Genomic DNA, 25,408 nt, shown 5'->3' on the forward strand with positions numbered 1-25,408 from the left:
TTAGCAGCAAGATGTAATTTGACTTCACTCCAGGGAGACTTCCAATAAACCTGTTCTAAAATAAAAACTATGGCTCAGGTTAAGATCTTTACTGTGCAGGAGCAGTGACTCTTCAGATCGCCAGTTAGTGTGGCGCTGCACCATAAATTAGCCATCCTGATCGTTGGGAATTGTATTTCAACAACAACCAGAGAGCCAGTTCTGCTGTCCTTAAATATTTCAAATTGCAAAGAACTTTCGTTGGAATAGGATTCATGTCATCACTGGCCATAGCAAATTATGACGAATATATGGAGGCCCATAGATACCCCACGCCTGGTCTTTTCACTGAGTCCTCTAGACATACAAGCACCGATGTCGAATCTAGTAAGGCAAAGAACACGAGCGACCACAACTCAGGCAGGTTAAATGCCAGCAATTTCAAAGCTCCAGCCAGAATGCCCAGAACTAAAATGGCTGACAAGCGGTAAAATACTGCAGGTAACACCGTCGCGTGCGCGCGCCGAAGAAAATTTGCCCGTGTCCAAGATAGTCGCCAAGCAACGTTAATGCTACCATAGAAAATAGAAGGGCACCTTTCTTTTGTACGTTCCGGAAGTGGTGCTCTCTATGGCACCGGAGCTTTTGTTGATCTCTATGGCATCGGGAGCTGCGTCCTCGCAGTGGGTGGATGGGGGCTGTTTAGCCCCCCCCGCTCCCGGCTCTCAACGGGCGACTTGATAGCAGGGTCGTGTGAAGATGCCCCTGGGTGAATACACCTTCGTGCGGGCCGTGGGGAAGGGCAGCTATGGGGAAGTGAGTCTGGTGCGGCACCGGCATGACGGCAAACAGGTGAGGAGGGCTGGGGAAGGGGGTTGTTGGGACTCCGCCGAGGACCCCGGGACGCGCGTTGCAGGGAGTGAGGGCACAACGGGACGCCTCCCGTGTACTCATTTTCGCTCGGCCTCTTTTTCTCTCCGGAGGCGTGCGGGTTGGGGATGTAGTTTAGTGGCCAGTGCGAGTCGCTGGCTGCTTTTGCTCTCCGACCAAAGGGGAATTCAAAAACAACCGAGCGCCAGAAAGTGGCGGCTTTCCTCCTGCAACAGGTATTTACCGTGAGAAAATAGGAGCGTCCATCCTTTCCTCTCTCTCTGTTTTGAAATTCAGAATCGAGGATGTCCCCGCTGTTTTGTTGGTTGATTCTGCTTTCGATCTACAGTACTCCCCCTTTCTATCCTCATCATCCAGCAATTCAACGGATTTATCCTAAGAAGAAGAGTAATTCTTTTCAAATTCCGTAATTTTTCTGTTAATCCCGAAACCTTACTTTTTCTTTCAAGAGTAGCTTTTGATCAGGGACATTAGTAAAGGTATCTTTAGACGACACCTAAATTGAATCTTATTTAAGATTTAAATATCTGAAAATCTGATTATCATAATTTTTATTTTGTATCAATTTTATTTTGTATTTCTTTGTATCAAGGAATTTTTATTTCTTCTCCTTTAATATATTAAAGGAGAAGAAATAAAACGTGCAGAACCAGTCCATAATTCCTGATATAGTGAGTTCCAAGATTTTAATAAATGATTAAACAATTAACTTATATTTTAAAACCTTACTGACTTCTGGGCTTTGTAACCCAGATTAACAAAGAGTCACTTGTTGAGAGGGGCAACCATAGAAAATAAATAAATAAATAAATAAAGCAAAATAGGACAATAGTGAGACAACCCCTTATTATATATATCTTGTGTCCCCTTATCAATTTTATACTTCCAACATTAAGGTTGAGAGGCAACCCTTTTAAAACATGCTGAGATGTCCAGTGACCAGGGAAAAAAAGTTGAACTACATTTCAAACTGCATTTGAGGATTGTCTACCTGTATATGCGCGGAAGTGGAAGAAGACAATAGAATAGGAAGGTCAAGAGACCTCTTCCAGAAAATTAGAAACACTGGAGGTAAATTCCAGGCCAAAATGGGTATGATCAAAAACAAAGATGGCAAGGACCTAACAGAAGAAGAAGAGATCAAGAAAAGGTGGCAAGAATATACAGAAGACCTGTATAGGAAGGATAAGAATATCGGGGATAGCTTTGACGGTGTGGTCAGTGAGCTAGAGCCAGACATCCTGAAGAGTGAGGTTGAGTGGGCCTTAAGAAGCATTGCTAATAACAAGGCAGCAGGAGAGGACAGCATCCCAGCTGAACTGTTCAAAATCTTGTGAGATGATGCTGTCAAGGTAATGTATGCTATATGCCAGCAAATTTGGAAAACACAAGAATGGCCATCCAATTGGAAAAAATCAACTTATATCCCCATACCAAAGAAGGGAAACACTAAAGAATGTTCAAACTATCGAACAGTGGCACTCATTTCACATGCCAGTAAGGTAATGCTCAAGATCCTGCAAGGTAGACTTCAGCAATTCATGGAGTGAGAATTGCCAGATGCGCAAGCTGGGTTTAGAAAAGGCAGAGGAACTAGGGACCAAATTGCCAATATCCACTGGATAATGGAAAAAGCCAGGGAGTTTCAGAAAAACATCTATTTCTGTTTTATTGACTATTCTAAAGCCTTTGACTGTGTGGACCATAACAAATTGTGGCAAGTTCTTAGCGGTATGGGGATACCAAGTCATCTTGTCTGCCTCCTGAAGAATCTGTATAACGACCAAGTAGCAACAGTAAGAACAGACCACGGAACAACGGACTGGTTTAAGATTGGGAAGGGAGTACGGCAGGGCTGTATACTCTCACTCTACCTATTCAACTTGTATGCAGAACACATCATGCGACATGCTGGGCTTGAGGAATCCAAGGCTGGAGTTAAAATCGCTGGAAGAAACATTAACAATCTCAGATATGCAGATGATACCACTTTGATGGCTGAAAGCGAAGAGGAACTGAGGAGCCTTATGATGAAGGTGAAAGAAGAAAGTGCAAAAGCTGGCTTGCAGCTAAACCTCAAAAAAACCAAGATTATGGCAACCAGCTTGATTGATAACTGGCAAATAGAGGGAGAAAATGTAGAAGCAGTGAAAGACTTTGTATTTCTAGGTGCGAAGATTACTGCAGATGCTGACTGCAGTCAGGAAATCAGAAGATGCTTAATCCTTGGGAGAAGAGCAATGACAAATCTTGATAAAATAGTTAAGAGCAGAGACATCACGCTGACAACAAAGGTCCGCATAGTTAAAGCAATGGTGTTCCCCATAGTAACATATGGCTGCGAGAGCTGGACCATAAGGAAGGCTGAGAGAAGGAAGATAGATGCTTTTGAACTGTGGTGTTGGAGGAAAATTCTGAGAGTGCCTTGGACTGCAAGAAGATCAAACCAGTCCATCCTCCAGGAAATAGAGCCAGACTGCTCACTTGAGGGAACGATATTAAAGGCAAAACTGAAATACTTTGGCCACATAATGAGAAGACAGGACACCCTGGAGAAGATGCTGATGCTGGGGAGAGTGGAAGGCAAAAGGAAGAGGGGCCGACCAAGGGCAAGGTGGATGGATGATATTCTAGAGGTGACGGAGTCGTCCCTGGGGGAGCTGGGCGTGTTGACTACCGACAGGAAGCTCTGGCGTGGGCTCGTCCATGAAGTCACGAAGAGTCAGAAGCGACTAAACGAATAAACAACAAGAACTACCTGTATATATTGATTCTAGAGTATTTTTTTTAACAAGGATACCAAATTTAGTTCACAAGATTTTCAAACAAGTGAAGTTTAATTTCTAAAATGTTGAACCCAAGGAATAAAACATTATTTAGCTTTTAAATTTTGCCTGGGGGTAGTAAAAGATTGGATATGGCCTAATAAATTAAGTGCAGTCTGAATTAGATTAAGGTTCTGTAGATCAGTAGACATGCCATTCTGGGATTTGGGACACAGCTTGCACTTTTTCTGAAGAAGCAGATTTGTAGTTTGGAGATGTTCTTAGATCTATTATTGCTCCTTAGGGAACATATGGCTGTTTTGGGTGAGGAGTGCCTTTGGCTAGCATACTAACTGAGTTAGTAAAAAACCAAGATTTTTGTTTCTTCAGTCCTGTTTTCACATTTCCAGGTTTCATATGGTCATTCTTAGCTAAGGATCATCTGTCGTGTATATGAGTGATCAGGCTACCTTGCCATTGCTTTTAATAAAGTGCTAAATTTATTTGCTTCTTGTATCCCTCTCTCCCTTTCTCATGCATGTTGCTTTGCAGGTGGGAGGGTTTTTGTTTTAAGCAATTAATCTCCTTTCTCTGTTGGTAGTTTTAATAGCATTAGCCGAATTTCTACAAAATAGTCCCGTGTGGTTGATCTTTAGATTTCTTCCACTCTCCTATTTATAGTAACATCCTTTTTAAAAAAGATAAGCCTTCTTTCTGTTTCTACAGTATGTTATCAAAAGGCTGAACCTTAAACACGCCTCAAGCCGTGAGAGAAAAGCAGCAGAGCAGGAGGCCCAGCTATTGTCACAATTGAAGCATCCTAACATAGTCACCTACAGAGAGTCCTGGGAAGGTGATGATGGCTTGCTATACATTGTCATGGGCTTCTGCGAAGGAGGGGACCTATATCATAAACTAAAAGAGCAGAAAGGACAACTTCTGCCCGAGACTCAAGTGGTGGAGTGGCTTGTTCAGATTGCTATGGCACTGCAGGTACCTGACTTCCCATTACCAGACCGTTCTGATACCTTTGAATTTTAGCATGAATAGATTTTAGTTGTTTTATCAATTTCTAACATTTTGTAGGGAAATGTTTTGCTATTCTCTATGGATATTTTAATGACCATAGAAAATAATGACTATAGTCTCCTTGATCTACTTTTTATCGTCTTATTAATATTTACAGAGTCAACAAAACTGTGATCGTTAATAATGGTTACCTAGCTTGACAGATTTATTTAATATATCCTCTTTTCCCTGCAAGGAGCTCATAGTCTATGAAATAATTGTGTTTTTTTCATGCAATAGTTCAGTGAGGTAAACTTGATTTGTAATCTGTGAATTCCATTATTTTATTTTTCAGTATTTGCATGAGAAGCATATTCTGCATCGAGATCTCAAAACTCAAAATGTATTCCTGACCCGTTCTAATATTATCAAAGTAGGGGATCTCGGAATAGCCAGAGTGTTGGAAAATCAACATGATATGGCTAGTACTCTGATTGGTACCCCTTACTATATGAGCCCTGAGTTGTTCTCTAACAAGCCTTACAATTACAAGGTAAAGTATACCATATGAACTAATAACGAACTTAATCTCTGGGTATCTGTTTTCAAGTAACCAGATGACATTATTCTTGAGATGAGGAAATGCCAGTTAAACACACCATATATGGGCTGCCGGCATTCAGACAGCCAATAGATGGCAGCAAAGAGCAATAGTCTGTATTTCTTTACTATGTTCCAGGGTTGTCTGGATTTTTGCAGATATTATGCCTATTAACAGGGAAACTAAAGATTTATAGCAGAACAAGAAAAACCTTACAAAGACAAAACAAAGACATCTCCCAAAGGCAGAAACCTCTAAGGAAATTTAACATGCATAGTGAATCTAGAATGCTGATTGCCTCTTGAAGGGAAAAGAAAAAACCACTGGATAGGATGAATGGGATGGGCTGTTCTGGAAGGACTGGCTGATTGTCTGGAACGCTGAATGCTTCATATTACAACATTTTGAAACATGTCCTGCTTGTTAATTCCTAATGAGTCTTCCTGATGTTCTTCCTCTCCTCCCTGCACGTTATTTAAACATATCTATCATGATTCTGTGAGAAAAGTTTACATTATTTTCATAGTTCCACTGCATTATGATAAAAATGATTTCATCTATAAGTAGATTATCTAGAGGGAACAAAAATAGGCAATTTCATAACTTGTAATGGGAACCATGTCAGAATTTTCAAAGGCTGCATTGTCCTCTCCAGATAGATTTCTTTTTCTTGCATAACATGTAACAGCAATTTCTAGTGAAACTTACACTTTAGTCTGTTTGCTACACAAGAGGGCAGATTGAGATATTTGATTTATGGGGTGCCTGTGATCTGGATTGTGGAGGCAATTTGTACCTCATTTAATTTTATTCAGATGGCTTTTAAAAAAAATTACTTGTGCTTTGTTTGTTTTCACAGTCTGATGTTTGGGCTTTGGGATGCTGTGCATATGAAATGGCCACGTTGAAGCATGCTTTCAATGCTAAAGACATGAATTCCTTGGTTTATCGAATTATTGAAGGAAAGGTACATTTTCTGCCTAATATTTACTAGGCTTCCTTCACATAGGAGAATTTCCAACTTGTTATTGTGTGCTGGAGAAAACTACATGGAGAATAGAGACACTTGTGAGTCATGTTGAAGTATGTGCTGCTAAACAGGGGAAATGCTATCCCTTTCAATGAAGAATTTCAAGGATCTCCCCAAATACCAAATAAGTAGCGAGTGTTGAGTAAGTTTGATAAATGTTGCTTTCTCTGTGTTGCGATAAAACTCATTTGTCTGGTATGATGAATACAGCATCATAAATAGCAATTTATTTTAAGGGACTACTAGTATTATATTTTCCTTAGGTTTTCAAGTATATAATTAATCTCATGGACACATCCATTAAATTTCATGACTAGCAACTTTGGGTATAGCTCAGGAAAATCCATCTTTCCACATATTCTCTCAGGTTCTCTAGCAATTGTACAGGCAGTCCTTGGTTAACCATGGTAATTGGGACTGGAATTTCCATTACTAAGCAATGCAGTCATAAAGCATGATGTCATGTGATGCATCACTTATCGATGGCAATCCCAGCACTCCCCATTGCATAGTTAAGTGAGGATTGCAGGTTGTTAAATGAGGACCTCCTCGCAACTTCCTTCCGGCTTCCTAAAAGCAGAGGCAGTGGGGCAGCCAGCAGGAAGTTGCAAATCCCAGGTGGCTTGCAAGCAGGCTGGTGGGCAGGGAAGTGGCTGCGGCTGGGTGAGGTGCGGCCAGTGTGGTGCAGCTCAAGCATGGTGGGGCTTGGAGTGGCTGCTGCAGGGTACAGGAGGGTATGTGATGGGCCGGCGTCGTGTGAGCGCAGTGAGGCTTGGGATGGCTGCTGCAGGGGGAGCAAAGGGCTGGTGAGGCACGGCGCAAGTGCAGCGTGACTTGTGGTGGCTGCTGCAGGGTGTGGGAGGGTCTGATGAGGTACGAGCATGGCAGGGCTTGGGGTGGTTGCTGCAGAGTGCAGGAGGGGCTGGTGTGGCCCCTGTGCGGCAGGGCTTGGGGTGGCTGCTGCAGGGTGCGCAAGGGGCCAGCGAGGCACAGTGTGAGCCTGGTAGGACTGGGGTGGCTGCTGCAGGGTGGAGGAGACTTACCCAAGCAACTTGCAACCTTCCCTACCAGTTTCCCCACTGACTTTGCTGTAATGAAAGACAGCAGCTTCCAAATGCCATAATGATATTCATTCATTCATTCATTCATTGACTTTGCTTGTGGGAAGCTGGCAGGGAAGGTTGCAGATGGCGATCATGTGACTGTGGGACACTGCAACCGTTATAAGTTCTAGCTGGTTACCAAGCACCCAGATCATGATCACATCCCTGTGGGGTGCTAAGACAGCCAAAACTTTAAGGACCGGTCATAAGTACCACTTATTCAGTGCTGTTGTAACTTCAAACAGTTGTTAGTGAGTGGTTGTGAACTGAAGACTATCTGTATTTGGTTTGTCATCTGATCAGAAGCTAGAAGCAACCAGCTCTGCATTTGTTTAGTGTAGTTGGATAACAATTATACTTGGCTGCCATTCCCATGTCATATCTCTTACTCTGCCATGTTCTTTTTTTCAAAACTTCATGTTAAAACATTATCAGTGTTATTCTAATGAAAGACAGCAGCATCCAAATGCCATCATGGCTTATATTCATTCATTCATTTGATTTATATAGACACCCATCTCATATGTGACTCTAGGTAGCTTACAATACAATAAATACAATACATAAAATATACAATATAAAAATAAAAACACATAGCAGCCAAGCACCATAGAAACAGCCATCAGCAAAACCAGAGACTGGCTCCATCATACACCTGGGGCCTCAGGCCTGGGCACAAAACCAAGTTTTCAGGGCCTTATGAAAAGCCAACAGGGTTGAAAAGCCAACAGGGTCAAGGCCCATCTACTTTCAGGTGGAATGACGTTCCACAGGATAGGCGCCATGGAATAAAAGGCTTTGCTCCTGGGCCCTGCCACTTGACACTCCTTAGCCGATGGAACCCGGAGCATGCCCCTCCTGCCAGGCTGGGTAGGATGGGTAGAAACAATTGGGGATAGAAGACCCTACAAGTAACAGTCCCAAGCCCTGAATGGCTGCAGGTAACCACCAGCACCTTGAATTGCACCCAGAAGCACACTGGAAGCCAATGCAGCTTGCAAAGCAGTGGTGTCACATGAGCTGAGTAACCAACACCATTAACTAACTGTGCTGCAACCAAATTCTGAACCAGATGAAGCTTCCAAATGCTCTTCAAGGGCAGCCCCATATAGAGTGTGTTGCAATATATATATATATATATATATAGAGAGAGAGAGAGAGAGAGAGAGAGAATGTAGACTTCATACTCTATCTCTTTTACATTTATACTTTGAACAGTGAATTACTCTGTACAGAAATGATATAGACTTAGATGTACAAATTGGAAATGGCTGAGACATTTCAGCCTGCCACACTCAGGTTGAATTCTCTGTGTGGCAACCATAACATGCACAACAGTTGAAGAATTGGTAGGTGCAACCACCTTGGTTTGCTTCACAAGGCTGGCTACTGCTGACCTCTCTTATGAGAGTGGCCAGCATTGTGATCTAGAGAATGACATTTAAATGCAAGTGCTCTTCGTGCTTCAATAGTTGCAACATGTCAATTAAAAATGGGATGCTTCCCTTACAGTTATGATGTACCCTAGAGAAGAAGGAAAGAAGCAAAGCAGGAGTAGCCTGTTGGCAGGAAAAAAAGCAGCGGTGGTTCATGTACATGTGACAGGAGCAGCAAACATCAAAGGCTGTAGGACACCGTTTGAATTGCCTGGAAATTGAGTATACCTTGACAGCAAGCCAATTTCGTTGAGAATATATTTCTCCCAAGGCTTCAGCTGGATGGCAACCAGTGATCTGTTACCAGCTGGGTTTCTTATTAGATGTTTAGAAGATTCCAATCAATTGTAATGTTTTTGGTGATATTGGTTGCAACAACCTGTTAGAGTTTCAAGCCCTACTTTCCAGGCTCTTTCAGAAGGGTGTTCCCAGAGCTTTGGTTTACATGCATAGTAAAAGGGGAAAATTTTAGGAAAAAATGCCTTAAACTCATGAAAAGTATTCATTTTTTTGTTATTTTTTTCTTCTTTTAACAGCTGCCACCCATGCCAAAAGAGTATAGTATTCAGTTGAAAGAACTGATAAGAACAATGCTTAGTAAAAAGCCAGAGGAGAGACCCAGTGTAAGGAGCATATTGAGGCAACCATATATCAAGCAACAAATCTCTCTGTTTTTGGAAGCTACAAAGGCGTAAGAGAAGTTTAAATGAAAAGTAATTTGAGGCAAGGTGTTTAGTGTTACCATTGGTATTATGCCATCCTGGGGTTCATACACTGGATGCAATAATGGATTCTTGAGACAGGGTTGACTTGGAAACCCACCCCATCTATATTACACACACATAGAACAAAGAAACACTTTGGATTAGTTTCACAAACCTTTGGATTAGTTTCACATTGTAACCCAAACCATAGCTCTCTCTGTATTAGCTGGTAGCCACCAAACTTGATTCCTGCCCATGTGGAACCTTTGGCACTCAGGTGGAGTTGGGAGAGCTGGAGAATATCAAAAACCTATGCAAGTCCAAAGTTGGCATAGGAGTGACTTGTCAGAAGACTGGATGACATCCTGATGCAGCAGTCAGGTATTACAGACCCTGATGCTAGGGACCCTGGACTCATCCTGAAGAATCAGAAATACAGGGAAATCAAAAAAACCCTTGCTACTGTCTTGCTTCTGGCCAAAGAGCCCAATTTGTGTACCCCCATCAGTTTGACATATCAGATGATAGCAATTGATTGGCATAGGTTAACAATAGTAAATAGCCAACTCCTATGTTATGTGGGACTCTCTTCAATCCCTCAAACTTTTTTCTTCTTTGTATGGAATTTGTCCAGTCTAGTAATTCATCATTATTTTCTCAGAATTCAGTTTAGTTCAAAGGCTGACTGGATCAATACTAAAGCTAGTACTAACGAGAGGCAGTGTTGGAATGAATGATTGTAAAAGGTCTAAGAAAAGGTGCAATTGGGCTTATTTCAGGAGCCCCATACCATCTTCAGCATCAGCTTGACCCTGTATCACACTGGCTCCTAATGATTTCAACCACTTCGTACTGCATCTTGTGTCGTGCCTGTCAATTATTTGTTGTGCGGAGATCTACATAAAGTTATTTCCAAAACTGAACAATATTTTCATATCTAAGAATGTTATAAAAAGTTTCCAAGGGGCTAGGTATTGGAAGAGGGTTTTTCGGCTAAAGGAAACAGAAAGGTGACCTTCACTGATTCCCCCTCAAGTTTGGTGGAGAATAGGGAAAACCCCTGCAACATTATAGGAGATAAATCCAAGGGCTACAGGGAAAATGAAAAGAATGGTGATAGTGATTGGTGCCCCAACCTCTTTAGCAGGAGCTCCTGCTCTATTATTTCATCCATGTATGTACCTCATGTATTAGGCATCATTCATCGGAAGTGATACTTAATTTATGTGTGGCCACTCTTGAGATGCTCAACTTAGATGCCCTGTTGATCTAACCAACACATCCTTATAAGTGGTTAATTAAAGCATATTTTATGAATGTTTATGACTTGAGAAGGAGTCTGGCTATCTAAAATAATATCCATGTTGCTGTACGTGCCATACTCCAGAAAAAAATAAATCTGTACATAGAGATCTGAGAAACTGTATGTTTTTTAGCAAAAAGCACTGTTTAAAAATGTTTGCATTTTGTAAATCTGAAAGCATTTATATCTTCTTGCTTTTTCCTTAAAGGAAAACATGTAAAAATCATAAGAAAATATCTGAACCCAAACCTCAGGGATCTTCAGAGAAAGCTGAATTAAAGAATGAAAATACAATACCTCAGAAGCTTCCTAATGAACTTTCAAAGAAGTCCAACGGGGCAAGTTATTATTTTAGCTCTGTAGCCAGAATGGGCAGGACAGAAAAAAAGGCCATGGTCAAATTTGATTATATACAAAATTGTTGCAAATTTTGTTTCAAATTAAGGAGAAAGAGTACCAATTAATTCTTAGTACTTCCATCTGCTTCTTTTCTCATGATGAGATCTATTTCAGTTCTATTCAATTGGAGGTGCACAATCAGGGGCCCCTGAAGTGTTGGGAATGACCAAACCTACAGAAATTGCCACTGAATTGTAATTTTTCATGTCACAGAAAAAAATTCTGAAATCCATGGAAATGAATGAATTAACTGCTTCAGTTTAAAATAAATTTAGATTTTGCTCAGTTCCCACTCAGTCCTTCTCCTGTGTTGTCCATTGTTTGGGGTGCAGATCTTAGGCAAAAGCAAAGTAAATCTCTTGCTCCCCGCAAAGTTATGTGCCCTTGTAAGGCACAATCTGCTCAAGAATAGTAAGACTAATCCTTGGAGAACCCAGAAATGAGTAGAAAATAGAACAGCTATTTTTTACAATACATGTTACAATATCTTATTTGCAGCCAGAATGGTATCTGATGATTTTCTTTATGGGAATATGGAAACTCCTTGATGTAAATATTACATTCTATAAAGAACTGTTGTTTAAAAAAACAAAACAGTAACTTTGGTGGCAGAATAGTCCTAACAATGGTCATAAAATAACTATAGCTATGCTAGGGTGGAGGATGGGGACAGGGAAGCAAGATAAAAGAAAAAGGTGGACATACCTTCTGATGTAGGCAACCAGAATCAGACCCCCTAGTAATGCCCTGGTAATTGGTAATTCCAATGTATCCCTTGTGCCTGAAGTTCCCGTACCTGCCCTATCACAATGTATTATATAGTAGTATCAATTACAGTGATACTACTATATAAGGTTAATAAGCTGGAATGCCACGTCCCATCTTTTCGTGTTTGATCATGAAACTGATCAAACACGATCAGGTCTTGGACCTGCATAGATTGAAGGTCTTTGACCTCCACAGCCTTCAGAGCAGCCTGTGAATAAGGAGAGGAAACCTACTTCTGGACCAACGAAGGCCATTGCAAGGAATACCAAACAGACCAACAGCCTGGCTTCTATATGACTGACCTAGTCCATCATCTTTTGTGCACCTCCTGTATGACCAAGAGGTCATTTTCCCTAGGTTGTCAGATAACCCACTCCTGCATTATACCATTCCAGTACAGTAAGACATGGCATGTCCTTCCCCAGTCTTCACTCCATTACATGCAACATTTCAAAGCTGGATCAAGCAAGATTGAAAGAAGTTACTGTATTCTTATGCTTACATTTAAAATAATCTGGTTTAATAGAATTGGTGACCTAATTCTGCTTTTTTAAAATTACAGAAGGAAGATAAATGTCTAATCAACAATAAAACATTTGAAGTTTTTTCTTCAAATAAACTAGCACCTGAACCTGAAAAAAGTGCAAGCGAAAACGGTTTGAACAGCTTAGATGTCTCTTTGGCAACCATGAGCAAAGTTGATATAGTTATTGTTCCACTGGAAAAGAGAGACTCTACAACCGAACAGTTAGCAGAAGATGAAGAATATGGAAATGTACATATTCTCAATGAAGCAGAATCTGAAAGAGCAAGAAACGGCCCAGGATTCAAGGAAGAAAGTTTACTGAAAATGACAAAGCCTTGCCTGAAAACTGGAAATGTAGATACTAAGGAGATAGATTATGGTGATGATACTACAAAAGTTTTGCAATCCACTTCAAAGATTCCACATGCAAGCAATAAAGTAATTGTTTTCTTTTTGATACATATGTGTGTGTCTGTGTGTGTGTGTGTGTATGTGTATGAATCAATTAGGAGGTGTAAATCTGTTGCAAATGGGCCTGGGCTCTTTGAAATGCTGGTATCTGCTGCTCCAACAACTACTGCTGCTAAGTTTGTGTCATGAACTGGTTCTGGACATGGGTTTATCCTGTGCTTTTAGTTGACCTTACTATGTTGGAACAGCTCCTTTTCTTCAGATAAAGCAATGTGGGTTTCTTCTACAGCACAAAAGTGCTTAAGGGAGATGGAACTGCGGACATATTGATGCTTGGATTTTTTATGATTCATTGTTAATGTATTAACATTACTTAATACTATATATTAATTATGCCCATTGGTAGGGATTTATATTTTTTAGAAATTTATTACTGTATAATACATTGGCAGAATGAAAATCTCTATTAATATTAATGAACATCTCTATTAATATTATTATTATCTTGCAAATTGTGCATTCACTTATCCCTTAACATCTCTTCCAATTAAGACTCTTTTCCTACTCAACCTCATAGACTTTTTGCTGAAAAGTCAATTATTTTGTCTTGGATTTCCCTTCCCAAATCTACTATCAACATTTAATTTTTCTCACTTTCATTTCTATCTGATTATCTGTATCATTTTTGAGAAAGTTATTTTTCTAGGCAAAACAATTGGACTGCACTATTTGTTTGCATTTAGAGGGCTGTTAAATGAATGCATGTGCACTCATTTCAGTGCAATTATAGGTATTTTAATCTAAAGATCTCTGAGCCTGTTTTGTGATCAGATTTTGGTGCCTAAAGCTATTCAGGTTGATATAAGGAGCTTTGCACAGCTTTTCTAAAACAGGTACATTGAGACTTGAATTACTTTTTTAAGCATATGCTGTAAATATTACCAGGATTTTAAGGAGTTATTTTAAACACTCTCAGGAGTTTGGGTTACCTATTATAGTAGTGTAGTGAGGTTGGGGAGAGGAAACCACTTTCCCCAACAGAGAGATGCAAGGAGGTCCTGTTATTACTATAAGGAGAGGGAAAAAAGATTCAGTAGATGATATATTCTTGATAGTATTTCTGCAGATGTATTTTTCTGCATCTAGATGAGGTACCCAGCTCTTGAAAGATTTGCTGGAATTAATCAGAAGTAAGGTAGACTAGAACATACAGAATAGAACATACAGTTTTCTTGGCAACATTACAAAAAGAACTTCCTCTTGTCATCTTCCAGGATGGTTTGTCGTTTTTTTATTTCCTAGTTTAGCCTTAGGTAAATGGTTACTGGCTGTTTCTTTGGTCTCCAGCTATTGTGCTTAGTGCCTATCTCTTAGTTCTTTTTCTCCCTTCAGTAATGGAGATGTTGCTCTTGCGATTTTCTGACATTTGTATCACATTCTATTTAATATTACAATAGTGAGTATTAATGAAAATACAGCAAATTTTCCTTCCAGAGTCTGGACTCTACTGAGAAACTGCCAGTACCAATTGTTCCTGTAGAAATTTTGGTAAGTATTTGAATGTCATGGTCTGCAACACAAGTATAATTATGTCAATGATTTATTTTAAAGGTAGATGACAGGATTTCCTTGAAATACTTAACTGAATCTGATTTTGGCTAAGATAAAAATAATTATGGCTCCCTGTTAACACTTTTGAAGTAAGTGTACACTTTTGAAGTAAGATAAAAATAATTATGGCTCCCTGTTAACACTTTTGAAGTAAGTGTACACTTTTGAAGTAAGATAAAAATAATTATGGCTCCCTGTTAACACTTTTGAAGTAAGTGGAAAGCATGAATTCAAGTGTTGTAAAGTGTTTATATATGCTTGTAGAATGAAGCCTCCTGTGGAAACTCAGAAGAAGCTAAAGATACCATTCCACCCATAAGCACTCCTTGTGTTCGGCCTCAAGGGTCTGTTCATGAGCCTTCGTTGTCACGACAGCGACGACAGAAGAAGCAGGAGCAGTCTGAGATCTGCTTGGACAAGGTAAAGATTAAAAGAAAAATCGAAGGTGACACGCTTGGGAATGAAGTAACTTTAGTGCTCCACAAAAGAACTACAGAAACAAGGGGGAACACTGAGTGATTTGACTGAATTTGAAAATCTTGTAATACATAATACTGAACACGTATGAAGTACAATCTATAAATTACACTGAAGTGAGATTCAGAATTTGAACAAGTTAAACTAAATGGATGCAGAACTTAACATAGTTATTGAGGTATAAGAATGTGAATCACAATGAAAGAAAAAAATATTTTGAACATCATATATAAAGAAATTTGGAATAAGATGTTCTACTGTTGGAACATTATTCCAGTCTTAATAAAATGAATAATTCTTTTTCTAAAAAATGCTGGAAATGTAATGAACGTGTGGGATCAATTTGTCATATGTGGTGGCAATGTAAATTCCAACAATACTGGAAAATGATTCATAGTAGAATGGAACAAATTTTGAAGGTTGTAAGCTGAGACATCCTTGCTAAATTTCACTAAACCTTCAACATTCACTGAATTAGCATTGTTAATGGCTGAAAGAATTTTATATGCTGTCTACTGGAAAGATAGCTAATTCTTTCTTTGGAAGAATGGCTAATTAAATTGTGGGAGTATGCTTCCATGTTAAGAATATCTTCCTACATGAAAAGTAAACCTGATGCAGAATTTAATTCTAATTGATAGCCATTGTTGGATTGTAACATTATGTATGGATTTGTTCCACATCCAAAATTTAGGTTTCTGATCTTTAGAATTAGTATACCTTAATTTGATCTATACCTTTTAGTATTGATCTAATGCATTGTTAGTGTGGATAGGAGTGCTTTTTGAATATTAACAGTAATAAGTTGGAAACTGAACCTCATCCACAGGTGGATAACCTGTGGTGTTCCAGTTGTTAGGAACATACTGTATTGGCCATGTTGAATGGGGTTGCTGAAGGCTAACCTTCTGCACTATCTGCACAGTCACCAGCCCCGTCTTTGTGGAGTCCTTCCATGAATTCTTGAGGGATTGCAACCCTCATGCTGTAATTGTTTCTTTGGAAGAAACCTTTTATGAAGGTGCTGTTTCTCCTGTTAAGATTTCAGCATTTGGTGCTCAACAACAGCCCCCTTTTCCTGATGTGAATGTAAAGACAAAAGAGGTTAACACGGACCAGCAGCATGCTGCAAAAGTTCTGAAAAAGTCAAAAAGCATTGAAGTAAACAATCCCAAGGTTCGTGCCAGGTATCTTTATGTACAACTTACTTGTGTCCTTACTTAGAAATTACTCAGTTAGAAATATTATCATTTTATATGCTAATTTGATGTTACACTGCCAGAACTGTGTAGAACTATTTAAGATGGGATTGCAAAGTAATAGAGCAGAGGAATTCTTTCCCAGAGTGGCTTCATCAGTCTTGTAGAATAAATGAGAAGATATACCTAATGACCTATCACTTAGTTGTAAAATTTTAGTTTCTTTTAATAAGGTGTATCCTTGCCATATGCAATCAGTGACAAGATACAGAGGTTACTGTTATTACTTTTGCACCTTTCAAAGGATCGGCCGTTATCAGCTCGAGAAAGGAGGAGATTAAAGCAATCCCAAGAAGACCTGCTTCCTTCTGGTAATAGTTTTCTTTGCCTCCTTCCCTTTAAATATTACTTACTTACTTACTTATATGCACATACATACACACACCTTACCTATGACAAGTTTTCAGTAATAATTTTCTCTCAAAGGGGGCCTTACTGTAAACAGTGGAAACTGTTCCGCCCACAAATACATTTCTTGGCACCCCTTGGGCTCTTTCTGCCTTCTGAAGTTATTTCTTAAGGTTTCTTAATTTAAAAGAAAAATTCAATGGGAAACTGGCATGCTGCAGTCTTGGAAGATAAAAACATTGGGTGGTTGCAGCTCAACATTTTTAGACGTTTCACAGCTGTCCAGAGAAAAAAGGCACCTGCAGAAGTGGGAAGGAGCATCCTTGAGTCTAAAGATGTGGCAGGGAGTATCTTGTTGCACAGAGAGTGTGGGGAATTACAAGGCAATCTCTTGTTTCTGCTGTGTTTTTCCTGAATGTGGCATGTGTCTGGGTTTATTCATTTGTTTCATCTTGGTGCTGTATTTTGCTTCTCTGTGATCTTCATCAGTTTGCCTTCTGTAAAGTGAATTTTCTGTTGTATTATAATGGGGCAAGGGACACAAGGCAGGTACTCTGATTTCACCTCTCCCTTGTACTTTTAGTTTCCTGGCTACATTACCTATTAGACTTCTTAATCTGCTGACTGTGAAATAGGCATTGCTTTAAACAGTGAGTTGGTATTTTGGAGCTGTTGTGTTTAGTACTGAAGATTTTGACAAATTCCCTTCCTTCCTTTGTGCCTTTCAGTTTGCTTTCTGGGAAATGCAGGCTTTGTGGCTGGCCACAATGATCACATCAGCTACTATGTGAACTGGAAACTAAACTTCCCCTTCATGACAGTTGGAAAAGTATCAACAATAGGGAGGAAGGGGTTAAGCTGTAATGATTAAAGTATTGGACTGAGGGGACCCCAATTCAAATCCACCTTCAGCCATGGAAGCTTACTGAGTGACTTTGAGCTAGTCAATTGTTTTCAGCCCAACCTGCCTCAGAGAGTTTCTGTAGGGAAAGAAAAAAGGATTGTACACTGCTTTGAATTCCTGGAAGAAAGGCAGGACATAAATCTCATACATGAATGAATGAATGTTAAACTGAACTGAAGAAAGGCCTATTTTAGTTTGTCAAGCTTTTGATCTTGCTTTCATTATTAGTGCACGTACTAAATAAAATAAGGATAAAGTATACATAATTTTAATTGGTCCTTTTCAGGGCCTTCTGTAAGACAAGCATCTTATAATGCATCAACAGAAACAAAACTTTCAAGGGAAGACAGTTGTATTAAGATTGCTCAGTTTATCTCAGAAACCAGCACTGATAAGGTAAGTAGTTGTCATATGTTAAGTACATCTAAAAACAAACAATTTACAGTGTTGCAGAATATTAAAAAATGGGTGTGCCTGCCATCCATAAATGAATTTCTACTCTTTATTACATCTAAAATTTCTACTCTTTAGATTATTATATCTATATAGGGATACTTCTGAAGAGAGAGGATTATATTGGAAAATCTTACTGCCATTTTTTTGTACAGCAGAGGCAGGGCATCCTATAGTGGATATCTCCGTCCCACTCAGTCTGGAGACTGGGCTTAGAACTTCTAACACAGGTTCCTTTGGGAGGGGATAATACTTTCTCAGATCCAAGCAAGAGCATTAACCCCCAGCAGCATGGCAACGTGCATCTTCACATCTTGCCAGAGAATATGATTGATTCTGCAGGTACCAAACCACTGATCATGAGCTGCATCCACTCCCAACCTCTTATGGGCCCATAACTGCTCTTCCAGGGAATCAGCTGGCCCAGGCACTGGAGGGGACAGAAACTGGCAGCATTGGACATCCAAATCCTTCACTGAGAATAGAAGTGCTGGACTTGTTCAGCTGGCTCTGCCACCTAACCTAGCTGCCTGAAAGCCATGTGCCATTCCACATGCCAGAGACTCCTGGGGTTTGCCATGGATTCATTACTGGGCCATGGCCTTATTCAACTGAGCCCACTCCACAGACCATGCACCCCAGGGAAAGGTGAAAACATCATTTTGAGGTTCTCCAGCTGGGGTGGTCCTCAGGGAGAACAAGGAGAGGGACAGGAGGAAGCAAAATTGATCCTGGATCCCCATCCCCCTTCCTCTTCTTCCTCAGATGACTCCTTTCCATACCCCACAGCAGACAGTGAAGATTAGATTAACACTGCAGAATGAAAAATCATGCCACCAAGCAAGAGAAAGATACTCAGTCCCTCCCTTATGTGACATATGACTCAGATAGACTCCATCAGGACCAGTCAGATGAGGAAGAGGATTTGCCAGAAAGCAAATTCCCTGAACTAGAATGTGTGCAAGATTCTGCAATCCAATCCCATGGATTTCCTGTTGGACCTGCGGGTGGAAGATGTATTTCCAGTAACTAATAATTCCATATGTGCTTCCTGTGTCATGAGGCATTGAATAAGGTCTTTGATGGGGGGGGGGGTCTGAGTGTAGTGAGGGGTAGCAGTAATTATAAAGGCCATAAACCACCATCAGGGCATATAGGCTATCAAACAAGTCCCAAGATGTGAGAGAGATTCTAGCTCCTCCTCCATATTCTTCACTATTCTCCCTCCAAAAACATCCTGGATCTGAAACAAGCCACCTGGCCAAGTACCATGTTCCAGAAGGAAAATCTGATAGCTGTCATAAAATATCTCCAGAGTATTCATGAAGATAATGGTGACTGTTGCAGCTCACTTTAGATCTTGGATGACTTACTGATCTGAATCCCAGACAGGGAAGAAAGATGCCTGGATCATAATACAATCCCTTGAGGATCTGGGGTTCCTGAATAACAAAGAGAAGATGACTCTTCAACCAGCTCTTAACCTACAACACCTGGGCACAATTCTGAAACACAAATGGGCCTGGTCTTCCTATTAGAGCAGAGAAAGGAGGCACCATTGAGGACCAATCACATCATCTCTTTGAATCAGTAGTCCAGATTTCATGGTTCTTGTCAGTCTCGAGGTTCTTATACAAATTCAGTATCACAGGTGAGATTCCATTCACGCCTCCTGCAGTGGATGTTTCTCTCCTTCCAGAACCTGGTAACAAAAAGGTCAAAGGGGGGATTAGCAATCCCTCTGAAGAGGAAGATTTGTCTCAAGTCTCTTAGAAGCTCTCTCCAATGAAATGGAACTGTGGCCCTTGTACCAGGTCCAACTCACCACAGATGCCAGCCTCAGGATGGCTGAGGTAGGTGCATTGTCTAGGCCAAGGAACTCAGAGAGTCCGAATAGAAGAATCAGAAAAATGCAGTATGAACCTTTTGGAGTTGCCTTCGGCACAACCAGCTCTGAACCAGTTCCAGTCTCTCCTAAAACTCCTGCTAAGGGACACAGTTGATAAAAGCAGCTGCCAAGCTCCTATGTTGGGCTGAAGACAGTGTGCTATCTCTCATGGCAAAACATATCTAGGGAATCCGTGACACAACTGCAGATTGGCTCAGTTGAGGACCTGGACCTTGGTGAATGTAGCCTGAATCCCAGATCACTTGAACAAATCTCAAGCATCTCAGGAGGTCAATAATGGGCCTCTTGGTAACACCCACCAATCACAAAACATTTATATGCAAAGTAAATTTAGTTTTCCACAGGGCCAGGAAGTGTTATTTCCTACCTTCTGTCTTGAAGAGAGGAGGAATGGCATAAAATATATTAGACAAGTCAAAGAGATATTAGACAAGTCAGGTCATCTACCTGAGTAGAAAAGAAGAATTCAGAGCCTCACCCAATCTATTTCCATCCGTCAGGAAACTATGATTGGTCATAAAGCCTCAGTGATCATAGTTTCCTGATGGATCAAACTAGCCTGCAAAAAAATATAAAATAAGCCTCCTCCATAGGAAACTGTGACTTACTGTACTAGGCCTCCCATAGGCATGAAAGCCGGCTAGGTGACGGGCCAGTCACTCACTCTCAGCCCAGTCCACCTCACAGGGATGCTGTTGGTCGAAGGGCTGCCACATAGTCTTTGCTCTCCTTTATAGACATCAATAGCTTAATTCTTCCACTTTGGTCAAAGCATCCTTTTGCAGGAGGGTGTTGCAGAAATAGCTCCCAGCCCAGACTTGGGGATTTCCTGGAGTAGGAGTTTCCCCTCAGGGCAGCTCTGGTATGTCCTCCTATAGGATGTCCATAGAAACCTTCCATCATCACTGAAAGCAGCTTGTACTTTGTCATGCTTTCAAGTGCTGTCCTCTACAAAAGTATTTTATTAGTATTACATTAAATTGGGCTAAATTCACATCTCTTCTGTGCAAAATGTATTTCAAAAAAAATCCAGTTCACTGAAATGCATGCAAGAGACATTTCTATCGATCTATGCTTGTTATGTTTCTCTCTGTTTTCTTGCACTTGAAAATCTCCCTTTAACAGAAGAAAAGCTTATCTGGTTGCTATACTGAGGATGAACTGAGCTCTTCTACAAGCTCCACAGAAAAGTCAGATGGAGACTATAAAGAAAGGTGGGTGTTTTCTGTCTGTAGTTGCAGGTTGGTTCACACAATATGTTAATGATATATATGGTTTGTTTATTATATAAATGCAGCTATTGTGGTTTTAAACCATTAGTGTTTTGCATGATCAATCCAATGATGGACATCAAGCCGTGATTAAACCAGTCCCCGAATGCATTTGTGCGTCTGTATACATGTGTGATATTGCCATGCCCCTAGTTTAAGACCCAGTAAAACAAATTCATCAGTATCTAAATTCAGGAAGCAGTTTCCTTTGGCATAAAAACCTCCTCAGTACTAGCTATTTTAAGATCTTTTGCTGTCCAGAATGAGAGTATAACCTAAAATTACTGTGTTGAAAACTGCACACAAAAAATTAAAATTGGGAGATAATCTCTCATTCTCTCCTACTTTCTGCAAGTAAAAGAACTTATATTTCAGGGAGAAAAATGCTACAAGAAATGTGTCGAGTTCTCTGTGTAGCTTTATATAAAATTACTGTGTAGATGGATACGAATTCACAGTATTTTCATACAGATAGTTTTGTTAATAATCTCAGCAACTTTTGCATATTTTTGACCTTATCTTAATCAGAACTTGAAGCTTCCCCTCTCCCATGTAGAAAGTTTTATGAAGAGAATGTGGAAGTTTGTGGTTTTCTGCATAACAGTCTCTTTGATCTAGCCAACAGACAAATATTCCTAAACCCAGTATAAGTATAGTTCATGTGCCATCTGCATGTATTGTGATGTCTTTGATCCTTGTCTTGCTCACTCTATCCCCCTCACCTTCCCTCCCTCATTCTGGAGCAGGAAAAGAAAGATGAGTACGTCCTTTTGGAAATTAAGACTCAGGCCATACCTTACACTGTTCTGTGTACTAAGTTCAAATAGTTCACCACTGGAATATGCTGGAATCTCTTCTTTTGCAGAAAAAGTAATGAGATGAATGACTTGGTGCAGCTGATGACACAAACGCTAAAAATGGATAATATCGAAAATTATTCACAATTTACGATGCCAGCACCTGAATCACAATTCAGGCTAAATAGGAAATACAGGGACACACTGCTCCTACATGGGAAAGCAGCTGAAGAACCAGATGAATCTCAGCTTCGAGAGCTTCCTTCAGGTCTGTCTGTCATGCTTGAAACTAGTGATATTCAAATTAGACTTCCTGCTCTAGCATTAACAGAAGAAACATGTATTAAGTCAGAAGAAAAGCAGCATATTCCTCTCCAACTCCCATTTTAAAGGCACCAGTTAACCTATTCCATCTGCAGGAATGGAACAAGCACCAATTCTGATTATTTGAAATAGAATGCTGATATTAAAGCATGGAAGAATGAAATCTCAGAACCTCCAGGGAATATTGATCTGAATTAAAATGGAAATGTTCCACTTAACCTCTGCAAATACAACTTGCTTTATCTATTTGCCAAAAATAAAACATAGAATTCATTGTATCTTATTATTTTAGATGTCCTGCCTGGTCCTCAGAATATTAGGAGATTGGTTGAGATTTTAAGAGCAGATGTAGTTCAAGGAATTGGAGTAAAGCTGCTAGAAAAGGTGTACGATGTCATGGAGGAAGATGATGAACAGAAAAGAGAGGTATGTTTTTTTGACAGAGCAAATGTGTACTTTTATATACACAAACACACACTTTAGCACAAAGAAGAGAGAAGAAAATATAATTTGGGAACAGTAGAGAACTTTCAAAACAGTTAATCTGGGAATTTTCTAAGAAATACCAGCCATTTATTTTGTTTGCATAAATTCAGACAACTCATGAATTGTGAAAATAAGACTATAGCTACTCCAGATACTGTAATTAATTCATCATTAAATCTCACCAAAATAATAGAACTAGTTACTTGTGATTAACTTTTATCCAGTTAAATTGTTTCTGCCTATTGTGTTGCTTCTCCCTTATCTGTAGGTTGATTGCAATAAGTGAGATAAGGGTGGATGTGCCTATGGCTGTTCTTGGGCCTTTGTTTGCTTTTTGAATAGTTCGAAATTCAACTGGGAACTGTAACCATTTTAGTTCAAGCCAAATCCAAGAATAGCAAAAGAATTCCTAGATGTCTGGCATTCTGATAGATCATCTGTTAACAGACCAACAGAAATAAACCTGGCCTACAAACTGTTCCAGCATGATAGGCAGGAACAATCTAAGATGAAACAACACAGCCAACCAAGCCAGGTAGACCAATCAGAAACAGGTTCACAAGCGATAACCAACCCAATCAAGATAGGTAGTACAACTGCCACCTGTGCAAACCCAGCAAATCCCACTCCCTTGTGTCAAAGCACTAAAGATGTTACTCAATTTGGCACTGAAATGTTTGCACGCTCAGTGAACACCAAAATCCCAACATTTCAACCTGAGTTACGCATATTGTCCACTATTAGCATCTTAAGTGTTGCCACTGAATTCAGTGTCCTATGATTTGACTATTATTATTCTTAATTGTGCAGTTTCCCAGATATGTGCACAAGTTAACTTTGGAATACTCTGCGGAAGAAGCTGGGTTTACTGAAATCTGTGGAATAGTGATCAGCTCTGCATATAATCTCTGCTTAAATGTACTACAGTACTCACGTTTGAATTACAAGATAACTTTTTTTTGCCTCTAAATAGCTATGTTTGCGGAAGCTCATGGGAGAAAAGTACACATCTTATAGCATGAAGGCCCGTCATTTAAAGTTCTTAGAAGAAAATGTGAAGCTTTGACAAATACCTCACTTGAACTGTTCCTTCCTGGAAGAAAGACACTCAGTTTGTAACTGGATTGATTTTTAAAATTTTCTTTGATACAATGACTTAGAAGATAAACCTATTCCTGTACTGTTTCTTGTTATCTATTGTAGAATGTATTTAGCTTATCAACAGCAATACATGCTTAAAGGTAAGTTTGGGTAAGTGGGATTTTTTAATACAAGCTACAAGCAGCACTTTCTCGTAATTCTGTCTTTTTTAACATCTTAAATTATTTTTTGTTTCAGTGTCAACAATTATTTATAAGTTGCAATCCTGCATACAGTCAAATCCATAATGCTACTCTGCTGAGATCTGCTATTTGTTATATCTCTGATTTTAGCCCAAGAATAGAATTTTCACTAAAAAAAATAGGATAGTTTCCAATTAACAGTTGTGGTATAATGAAATAGCACTAACCAGATGTATTCAGAAAAAGAATATAGATGTGTTGCATTGATATATGTATATGTGTATGTGTATGTGTGTGTGTGTGTGTGTGTGTGTGTATATATATATAGATGAATATAGATACAGAAAAAATATAGATATGTGTCAACATATCTGAGAACCAATATTGTGTATGTCAATATTTGATACATAGATTAATACACCATTATTTTTTTTAAAAAGTTAAAAATCCTGTAAGGCTTCTTATGTACCCTTCTAACAAATACACACATACACATATTTTATATGTGAGACACACCCTTTGCAACCGTTACCACTGCTTGGAATAACAGGACTGGGAAAAATAATATAAATTGAGTTCCTAGAGTATATTGCTTGAAACATAGCACTATTTTAATAAACTTTGGGTTGTGATGGGATGTGTTTAATTAGATCATTTCAGATTTTAAGCTTCATAGAAATCAGGTAGAATGAATTGTTTTAGAAGGCTTTGAAGTCATAGAAGAAATAGTAGAAGTTCCTTCTATTAAATGTTTTCTTGCTTGATATTTAGTTTTATGAGACCAAAATGGCAAAACCTCTCTCAGGCTCATAAATAGTATTTATTTATATTGCACTGGAAAGCTAAGCATAGAGCAAAAATAACAGAATATCAATTGAATTTGAATATACAAACACAGTCAAGACATTCAAACTTAGTGTCAGCCCTAGGTAGCTCTAACTCTTAAGGGAAACTAGACCCTATAAAACCTACTTGATTTAATTAGTTATATATTGTATTAAATATTAATTAAATATATTAATTAAATATATAACTAATTAAATCAAGTAAAATTAAATAATATGCAAAACAAAACTTTCACTGAAGCTAGTTCAAAAGCCACAAGTCACAATCGGAGGAGCACTGTTATTTCACCAAATGGAAGCAGTTTTAAGGCCATATTTAAAGAGTAAAACGTAATTTATTATCTGAAGGATAGTAAGAGGGAGCTAATTCAAGTACATGGGACTAGGCCCTCAACATTCCTGCTGGTATAATGGGAATAGCCAAAAGTGCCAAGGAATCTGAATAGATATAACGGTGAAGATAGTTAGGAAGCAGAACCACACTATGGTGCCCAAAAGGCCAAAATTAGTATTTCAT

At 39.4% G+C, this 25,408-nt stretch overlaps 1 protein-coding gene across 1 annotated transcript; it reads left to right on the top strand.

Moving 5' to 3' along the window:
• Positions 1–621: 621 nt before the first annotated feature.
• Positions 622–24,795, top strand: NEK4 (NIMA related kinase 4). The gene is made up of 16 exons (XM_063291897.1): positions 622–831; positions 4,362–4,628; positions 4,999–5,196; positions 6,104–6,211; positions 9,350–9,504; positions 11,029–11,158; positions 12,550–12,951; positions 14,419–14,472; positions 14,800–14,955; positions 16,054–16,188; positions 16,516–16,582; positions 17,810–17,919; positions 21,011–21,099; positions 22,022–22,221; positions 22,570–22,703; positions 23,737–24,795. Exons 1-16 carry the CDS (start codon positions 739–741, stop codon positions 23,827–23,829), a joined length of 2,391 nt encoding a protein of 796 aa, XP_063147967.1. The 5' UTR covers positions 622–738; the 3' UTR covers positions 23,830–24,795.
• Positions 24,796–25,408: the final 613 nt, after the last annotated feature.

Source organism: Candoia aspera, chromosome 2, assembly GCF_035149785.1.
Source record: "Candoia aspera isolate rCanAsp1 chromosome 2, rCanAsp1.hap2, whole genome shotgun sequence".
NCBI classification, from domain to species: Eukaryota; Metazoa; Chordata; class Lepidosauria; order Squamata; family Boidae; genus Candoia; species Candoia aspera.

Coding starts and splice junctions, on each gene's coding strand:
- NEK4 (XM_063291897.1), top strand. CDS start 739: ATGCCCCTGGGTGAATACACCTTCGTGCGGGCCGTGGGGAAGGGCAGC. Junction 5,197..6,103: donor ACAAGCCTTACAATTACAAG/GTAAAGTATACC, acceptor TTGTTTTCACAG/TCTGATGTTTGGGCTTTGGG. Junction 17,920..21,010: donor CAGAAACCAGCACTGATAAG/GTAAGTAGTTGT, acceptor TCCCTTTAACAG/AAGAAAAGCTTATCTGGTTG.